The sequence below is a fragment of the Triticum aestivum genome, chromosome 2D (genome assembly GCF_018294505.1).
Source record: "Triticum aestivum cultivar Chinese Spring chromosome 2D, IWGSC CS RefSeq v2.1, whole genome shotgun sequence".
Taxonomy (NCBI): Eukaryota; Viridiplantae; Streptophyta; class Magnoliopsida; order Poales; family Poaceae; genus Triticum; species Triticum aestivum.
The window spans coordinates 486,330,169-486,339,561 of record NC_057799.1 but is presented as its reverse complement, the minus strand read 5'-3'; the positions used below and the strand labels follow the sequence as shown (position 1 = coordinate 486,339,561).

At 47.7% G+C, this 9,393-nt stretch overlaps 1 protein-coding gene across 1 annotated transcript; it reads left to right on the top strand.

The window, feature by feature from the left end:
* The first annotated feature begins 284 nt into the window (after nucleotides 1–284).
* Nucleotides 285–2,807, top strand: LOC123049667 (dCTP pyrophosphatase 1). The gene is made up of 3 exons (XM_044472559.1): nucleotides 285–410; nucleotides 508–924; nucleotides 2,459–2,807. The coding sequence occupies exons 2-3, from the start codon at nucleotides 772–774 to the stop codon at nucleotides 2,687–2,689; spliced, it is 384 nt and encodes a 127-aa protein (XP_044328494.1). The 5' UTR covers nucleotides 285–410; nucleotides 508–771; the 3' UTR covers nucleotides 2,690–2,807.
* The last annotated feature ends 6,586 nt before the right edge of the window (nucleotides 2,808–9,393 follow it).

Here is a 9,393-nt window from a genome sequence, read left to right as displayed (position 1 = left end):
TCTTTTTACTGCCGCGACGAATCTGCCATTCGAGCTTCTGATGACGGTTCGTAAAAACGTATGAATGCACCAAATTTCCCCTTAGACCATCTGCTTAAGGTGTGCCGCAATCATCACGCGGCATACAACATGTGCCAATAGAGAGAGGCACCACTCTTTAAGGCCCCCATCAAATTGCCCAGACAACCGACCATAACTGCGCCTCAGAGAGACCTTTACGCATCCGATGCGGCCCCATATATGGTATGTACTTATTTCTTATCGAAGGAATCCGGTTCCATCTTTCTTACCCTACACACATTACTTAATACACCCGTGTATCTGCAAAAGGCAATACACAACAAATATGACCCCATCTGCTGCAGAGTGCAAGCTCATCTCTCCCCTATAATCTCTTGCTAATACACAAGGTAAGTATTAACTGCCTGCCTTTCCTGCCTTGGCTGGTATGAGTAAAAGCTCTCGATATTCCAGATGTCAAAATATTTGATGATCCCTCTGGCACAGGTGCTCTCATGCAGCAAAGAAGAATCAACTTAAATCGCGGTGTACGCGCTGCCGTTAACACTTTCCTAGTTAAAATTTTAGCCAATCTTTCCTAATTAATTAATCATTATCATTTGCCAAACTTTGCTGCAAGCCTGCGAATATATATATCCCTCCGCCCCCCTAGCTGCGCTTTCCGAAGCACCGAACCAAACAAAGGCAGGCACTCGATTTCCAAGCGTGGGAGCGGCCGTATTTGTTTAAGGTTGGTGCCGGGCGAGGCCGATGGAGGCGGAGAAGAAGGCGGCCATGGAGGAGGCGAAGGCGGAGGTGGCCGCTGATGTGAGCCTGAAGGATCTGTCCAGGAGGCTGGACAACTTCGCCAAGGAGAGGGACTGGGAGAAGCACCACAGCCCAAGGAACCTTCTGCTTGCCATGGTTTGCATCCTCTTTCTTCCTCTCTTTCCTTCTCCTTCGTTTCTTTCTGTATGGTGCTGATCTTCTCTTTTGTCGGGTGTTGATCTTTCTGTGTTTCGTCAACACGTAGTCCATCGGAAATCTTAGGATTATTCTATTAATTTCCCTTCCGTTTTGTGCAAAGTAAGTTTCGATTTCTTACTTGTGGTATCAATATCATAGGCTACTCTGTTTTTATCGAAATGGAAACCGATGCACGGCAGGGGCGTTTTAGCTTTTTTTTAGGGCGTGCCACTTCCAGATTATAGTTCCTCTAGAATTTGGTTTGTAGATCCAATGTTGAGCCCAAAGTAAATACAGTAACTATGGGGATTTTTTACACCTAGGAGAATTATTTGTTTATTTTTTACATTAGATCCAATGTTGTATTTATGGCTCTCTGGATCCTTAATACTAGTGGAATTCCAGAAGGTATGTATTATAATGCGTTCGGTCTTTGACTACTGTAGAAGCATATTTAGCTGGAATTGCAAGTCTCAGGGTGCATTGTATCCGCTAGTTAGTAGTCAGAATCTTTTCATTTACTTATTCTAAAATATTGACAAGGCAGCATCGATATTTGAAACGACACATGCACATGATCTAGCAATGTCTTCGTCAGTTTAAAGTATTGAGCTGCTTCTAGGTTTGTGCTAGTAAACAACTAAAGGTAGTAACGCTTCATTCTGAAGCCATCACAGGTCATTCTTGACCAATCCCTTTTTTTGTGTATGTTGTGGTGCGCTCCCTTTTGACCAACCATTCAATGGGATCACTTTGCACCTGATATTTGCTAATTGTCGCAGCTAAATATTCTTTGCGAGTAATTCATTGTTTGTGGACGGCGAACATGTAGCTTTGGACTGGTCACAGTTCACCTCAGATTCTCATCTACCTCGGACATGTACCACATGATCATCAGATATTTTTTGAACTCGTGGGTCGTGGCCAAGGGTGCAGCTTTCATGCTTAGCATCTTGGATGCCGCGTGGTGCAACGTACGTTGACCCCTGGAACGAATTTCATACGTCAACCGTCAAAACGACGCAAAATTCCGGAGTCCGACGTGTTCATACCGGTACAATTCAGACTAGCGAATGTCCCTGTCTAACTTCTCACTGAATTTTCTGAAGCAGGAATGTGATTCAGTGCCAAACTTTTCTATTCCGTAAAAGCACGCACTCCTGTTCCTGTCTGAAGGCGAAGGGAAATCCGGTCTTGCAGAACTAATTCTGCACTATACTTTGCAGTTCATCTCTCAGAAATGAGATGCTTAGGTCGATCCATGACTTAACAGCATCGGCAGATGTTGTTCACGTGCCGTTCTGTCACCGTTTTCGGTCTGTTCGGGATGTGCTCGAGCACCACTAGACATTTTGCACGGCGCTGTAGGATCAGGCTTGGACCGGATCAGTTTTTTTTCTTTCTATTTTCATCACGTAGTGCGATACGATAGAGCTTGCTTGATCTGTTACTTTCTATACTTGTTCTTACCTGGAAATTTGTTGTTGTGCAGGTCGGCGAGGTCGGGGAGCTGTCGGAGCTGTTCATGTGGAAAGGCGAGGTGCAGAAGGGCTTGCCTGGCTGGGAAGAGAGGGAGAAGGAGCACCTCGGCGAGGAGCTCTCCGACGTGCTGCTCTACCTGATCCGGCTCTCTGACATGTGCGGCGTCGACCTCGGCGACGCGGCCCTGAAGAAGATCGTGAAGAACGCCGTCAAGTACCCGGCGCCGTCAAAGAGCGCCTGATGAGCAAACGCCTAGTATGATCTGCAGAGGAATTGTCTACTTTTTTGCAGTTTGAGAACATGAAGTTCCGGCAAACTTGTTGTGGTCGGTTGGGTCAAGTTAAATTTTGATAGTTTCAGATTGTGGCGTACGCGAGACAATACAAGTTACTACCCTGAATTTGCCATGAAATTCGCCGCACAGCCATTGTCCACGGCGGAGTCTGTGTTGTTTACTGGCCTGGGTAGAATGCCCGAAGCCTGAAGTGGTTGCGGGGAAGATATAGTTACGCTCGGGAACGATTAGGAAGTATGCATATGGAGCATGGATATGAAGGGTGTCGAGGCGATGCGCAAACTCAGAGTTTGCATATTAGCTGCCTCTATATCGTGGTATCCATTTATGGATGATATATCGTGGACCTGCCTCTATAGGTCTATACTAGAGCATCTCCACTCGTTCCGGGGGCTTGAAATAGCGCCGCCCGGGGGCGCATCGGCGAAAAAAACGACGTGGAGGGTAACTATATCTTCTGCAACCGAAAAAAACTGCAACCGCCTTTGACGCCTTTGTACATCCCCTGCCAAGAAAATGGACAGGTTTTCCATTTCCAATGCATGCAGTCGATGCTTCCAAGCATCCTAGGAAATCCTCTTGCTGCATTCCATGCTAGGATTCGAGCAGTGTCTTCAGCATTGGGTGATCGCAAGTATTGAGGTCCAAACACTGCCACCACTGTCCTGCAAAACTTGTACAAACACTCAATGGTCGTGGACTCGGCCATGCGTCCATTGTCTTCAAGTGAATCACCGAGAGCTCCGTATGCAAGCATCCTCATAGCTGCCGTGCACTTCTGGAGTGAGGTGAATCCAAGTGTGCCGGTACAATCCTTCTTGCACTTGAAGTAGCTGTCGAACTCACGGATGGAATTCACAATCACGAGGAAGAGCTTTCGGCTCATCCGATAACGACGCCGAAATACTTTCTCGTCGCGCAGTGGAGCGTCGGCGAAGTAGTCGGAGTAGAGCAAGCAATAGCCTTCCAGGCGATGCCTCTGCTTTGCCTTCAGCCGGCCTGGCGCCGAGCCACCTCGCCGCGGCTTTGCATTGTTTGCGAATAGGCCAGCCAGTGCGGCGAGGACCATGAGATGCTCTTCCTCCTGGGCGTCGGCATCGGCTTCCTCCTCCAGCAGCGCCGCGAACGCCTCGTCGTTGTCCGAGTACATCACCGAGCAGACAAATCACCGAACACCTGGCGGGCGTGGTAGGCGCGCAGCCGCCGGTATCCCCGCCCTGCGTGGTCGTAGCACCAGAAAGCTCGCCCAGGAAGCACGGTGGAGGCTGCCGTGGCGAACCTTCCCTTTTCCGGCGGGGGAATGTCCTTTCTAATGGCGGTGGGTGGGTAGGCGACGCCGGGATCGGCACAGCGGCGGAAAGGCGTGCGCGCGCGCGGGGGGGGGGGGGGGGGGGGGGGGGGGGGGAATCTGGAAGTGCAATATGCTTTTTCGCCTGACAGTGGGTGGCCCAGGCACGGGTTTTCCTTCCGCCGGAGCCCCCAAGCGCCCCCCCCCCCCAACGCGCTGGGTTCGGCCTGGGATCGCCGAGCCAAAAAAATGGACCGGGCCGACAGATTTCGTCGTCATGGGGGAGCAACTGGGGTTTTTGAATGCCGACGCGAAAAAACTCGCCTTGGGGGGCCTGTTGGGGGTGCGAGTGGAGATGCTCTTAGTCTCTCTTTCATCCCCACATTTTATCTTCACGTGAGGTGGGGGGACCATGTGAAGTTTCCTTCGCGTCAAATGGTTGGGCTGAAAGGAGTGTGTTCTAAAAGTTGGCTCCAAAGGAACTAAGGAAGCAGAGAGACTATGGCCGCGTTCGGCTCCTCTTCGCTCCCTCCACTCCGCTCCGGAGCGGACCAGGTGCTAGCTCATTTTCACGGAGCTGCTAAAACTAAGCTCCACGACTCCACGGAGTCGGAGCGGTGAGGAGGGATTCCGAACAAAGCCTATGTGTCTGTTCGAAATCCCTCCAACTTCTCCAAATCTCCAAACCCAGCTTCCAGCTCAACTTGGCGATCACAAACCATTCGGCTCGATGGGCAGCTTCTTCCAGTGCGCTATGGGCTGGTAGCCCAGCTGTGGATAATCTGGCATGTTCGGTTGCATTTGGGTCGGCTGAAACTAGCCCATTTCCGTCACAGTTTGGGAGAGGAGCGTGCTCAGAGGATGATACTTGTGGTGGGTGTCTCTTGACGGTCACTAGTGACTGGGGCGCCACCTGGTGGCGCCTCTTGAGGCGGGATTGCGCGCACAAATAAAGTTGTCGTATCTGAGGCGGGATTGTGCATTAATTAAACTATCATGTTTGTTAACGTGTTACAGTGAATTCGGTTATATGATCTTTTCAACCATGTGAAAAAATCCAGACCTGAACCGGATAGATAAGTTGTTGAAGTAATAAAGCAATTCGTTATACCCTCACAAAATGTCTGGCTGACAATAACCTAAAAGTACTACTATGAAATCTCACGGACTCTTCTCCACAAATGAACCAAATGTAAATCCGCAGAAAGCTAATAGCAGGAGGAAGTAACTAAAATTGTGTGATAATAAGCTCCAGAAGAAGAAATTTGATCCTGCATGCATATTTTTTTTCAAGTATTAGCTTAACACGCCTACAAACAAACAAATTTAAAATTGGCTGATTATAACTCTATATGCTATCTTTAATCCGGTACTTGTCTTCAGATATCATTACTAATGCTAATCACGAGTAAGCAGAGGCATCAATGTTGTCGATTAATATTTTAGTTAATAAACCATGAAATGAAGAAGGTTAGTTTGCTCTCTCCAAGAAACATCATAGTTTAAACCATGTTCACACACACACACACACACACACACGCACACCACCTAAACATATGTGATGCCTCTTAGTTCAGTTTTGATGAGGTGTGTACAGAGAAGAAAATAGTGAAGATTAACCTAAGAAGGGTGTGAAAATTGAGCCGCAAGGAAAACCGTAGCATATTTATTCTTTTTTGCTCTCCGTCAAGAGGCTGGCCATCATGGCTCCGCTGCACCTCCTCCCCCTCCTCGCCGCTGTGGCCCATCTCCACCCTCAGCTCGTCCCCGTCCTCGGCGGGCTTTAGATCAATGCAGACGGCGTCGTGGGGGTGGGGGCAGTGCGACCTTGTGCAGGGACTGTAGGCGCTGGGCGACTTGGTCCTCGTCGTCGTGGTCGAGGGCTTGGAGCTGATGCATTGTAGGGCGTGCTCTTTGCTTTTGAAAGTAATTGCTTATGTGCAAAGCAACAAGGACTTATCATGTACAATAGTAATCGGATTTCTAAATGAAACTGACTGCAACTTAGCCTCTTCATATAGTTTGAAGATCGTCAAAAACCAGTTTCAAGTATTATTCCAAAATTTGCTAGTTAGGAACCATTTCGAAATCCCCATTCTGGGTTTTGATCTAGAGGGTAGTTTAAACTTCCATCTTTACACTTACACTGTTGCATATTGCACAAATTAACCTCGAAATTAATTGCAATCGGATGAGTGAGACCACAATGGAACATCGAAATCAAATCAAATGCAATTGTAGTCATCTAAGAATAAGATAATAACATAGAAACAGTCAGATAAGAACAAGATAACAACATATAAACATTCACAACACAAAATATCCGACGAACTCAGCGTGAACAAGGTACACCGAGTCACATTGTTTACAGAAAGTGTGATCTATGTGCTGCAAAGTGTAATCTATGTGTTGCCTGCCTATAGTTCACAGAAACAAAGTTGTAAATGCCCTTTACTTTTGAAAGCAAGGAATATAAAAAAAGCACCAAGTTCGCTTTTGTGTGAAGCAACCAGGCTTTGCATGTACAACATTATTCTGATCTCCAAATGAAACTGACCTCAACTTAATCCCTTTCAAACAGTTTCAAGATCACCAAAACCTGAATTCAAGCATTGTGCTTATTCTAAAATAAAACCTGATAGCCGGGAACCATGCCGAAATCCCCATTATGGGTTTTAGTTCACAGGACCATCCTGCCACTTACACTGTTATAGATGCAAGAATTAACCTTGTCAAATTAATCGACAACATTCAGAAACACAGGCTATATATGTATGGAATGGAATAGTGAATGAACCTAGTGTTGGGGAACGTAGTGAAAGAACATGTGGTGCCCCCATGTTTGGTTTTGGTAATTGATGACAATCTCTATGGACTAATGGTTGCCTTGAGTTATATTTGAAGGATTTGTCCATAGGCATTTCTTGAAGTCCATGTTTTGGTTTCAAGGAGTTTATGTGGTGACCAAGGTGTTATTAAGGAATTATCAAAGATTGGTCATGTGAGAGTAGAGCTTATTGCAAGCATGTCTTGAAGAAGAAGATTGTGTGATCATTCATGTTTACCTTCAAGACATCATCCAAATGAAGAGAGTTGGAAAGAGTCAAGGTTGATCAAGACTAAGTCAAGAGTGAATCAAGTTGATCAACACACAAAGCGCACAAGATGTACCGAGAGGGATCAAGCGATCCCATGGTGTGGTAAGCATTGTCAATTACGCTTTGTGTACTAACCCATGATCTTCGTGAGAGTTCTTTGTGGGGTTAGGTTGCGGTGTGCAAGTTCAAGTGAAGCATCATGAAGAGATCAAATGCTTGAAGCTTGCCGTCCATTGTGGCGACAATGGACTTGTGAAGATGTTGCGGTGTGCAAGTTCAAGTGAAGCATCATGAAGAGATCAAATGCTTGAAGCTTGCCGTCCATTGTGGTGACAATGGACTTGTGAAGATGTGCGGAAGAGTGGCTCACCCATAGTGGAGTATGGGGGAGCAATCAACTAGTCTTCATCGAGCCAACACAACCAAGAAAGGTGGTCCAACTTGAGGGAGTCAAGATCGTCATCATCTAGCTCAAGTGGACCATGTGCAAGGCAAAGGTTTGCTCTTGATAGGTTTTCTATTTTACCGGTCTCATGATGGTAGTTGGGAGACCGGGTTATAGGATCGATTGCCGTACTATCAAGGGGGGCTCTCGATGAGTAGCTTGATCGTATCGTTCATAGAGAGCTCAAACCATTGCATCCTTGCATCATCTTTGTTGGTTCTTGTTTGGTTCTTCTCTTTGTGAGTTTTGGAGCTTATGGTCATCTTGATGACAAGCTCGAGTTCATCGAAAACGGAGTTCACTCGCATCTTCTATGATGTTTTCGATGTTGGAGGTTATGCCGGTTCTTCTCGGTTGGAGGTTTCACTCCTCTATTTGTTGGCATACCTCCCCTGCCTCTTCTTACTATAACCAGTTGCTGTTTTGATGCTACTCGTCTTTCTCAATCCAACAAGCTTGAGTTTGCTCAATTCGGAGCTCATATGCAGAAGTTATGGCAGTTTTGGTTTCCTAGCGGTAGTACCGCGGGCCGGAGCGGTAGTACCGCTTGGGTGCTACAAGCGGTAGTACCGCTCCAGAGCGGTAGTACCGCTGGTGGCCCCAGCCGTAGTACCGCTACGGTCTCGTACTAGTACCGCCTCGATTCGAGGGGTCTTTTTCGTGTCGGGTTTTATGGTACTAGCCGCGGCAGTGGGGGCCGTAGTACCGCTCGTATGCGGTAGTACCGCCCTGCCACCGCGGTAGTACCGCTTTGGGCTCAGCGGCAGTACCGCGAGGGGGAGCGGTAGTACCGCTCTCTGCGGGGCTGAAGTGGGGGTAACGGTTGGATTGTTCCCCCCACTATATAAGGAGGTCTTCTTCCCCATTGAACCTTATCTTTTGAGCTCGTGTTCTTCCCCCATTGTTGACCTTCTTCGAGCTTGCTAACTCTCAATCCCTCCATGGATTCTTGCTAGTTTTTGAGGGAAAAGAGAGAGGAGATCTAGATCCACATTTCCACCAATCACTTTCTCCTCTATGTGAGGGGAACCCATTGGATCTAGATCTTGGAGTTCTTGGTGTTCTCCTTCTTGTTCTTCTTCTCATTTTCCTCCCTAGCATTAGTTGCTTCGGTGGGATTTGAGAGAGAAGGACTTGGGCACTCCGTGTGCCCTTGCCATTGCATTTGGTGCATCGGTTTGAGTTCTCCACGGTGATACGTGGAAGTTACAAGTTGAGAAGCTTATTACTCTTGGGTGCTTGGTGCCCTTGAGCTTGTTCCTCTTGGGTGCTTGGGCGCCCTAGACGGTTGGTGGTGTTCGGAGCTCAATCATTGTGGTGTAAAGCTCCGGGCAAGCGTCGGGGTCTCCAATTAGGTTGTGGAGATCGCCCCGAGCAATTTGACGGGTTCCGGTGACCGCCCCCAAGGGTTGCCAAAGTGTACGGGTTCGGTGACCGCCCCCAAGGGTTGCCATTTGTACGGGTTCGGTGACCGCCCTCAAGGGTCCCTTAGTGGAATCACGGCATCTTGCATTGTGCGAGGGCATGAGGAGATTATGGTGGCCCTAGTGGCTTCTTGGGGAGCATTGTGCCTCCACACCGCTCCAAACGGAGATTAGCATCCGCAAGGGTGTGAACTTCAGGATACATCGTCGTCTCCGCATGTCTCGGTTATCTCTTACCCGAACCCTTTACTTATGCAGTTTACTTTGTGATAGCCATATTGTTTCTTGTCATATATCTTGCTATCACTTAGTTGTTTATCTTGCTTAGCATAAGTTGTTGGTGCACATAGGTGAGCCTAGTTGTTGTAGGTTTTGTGCTTGTCAAATTAACCGCT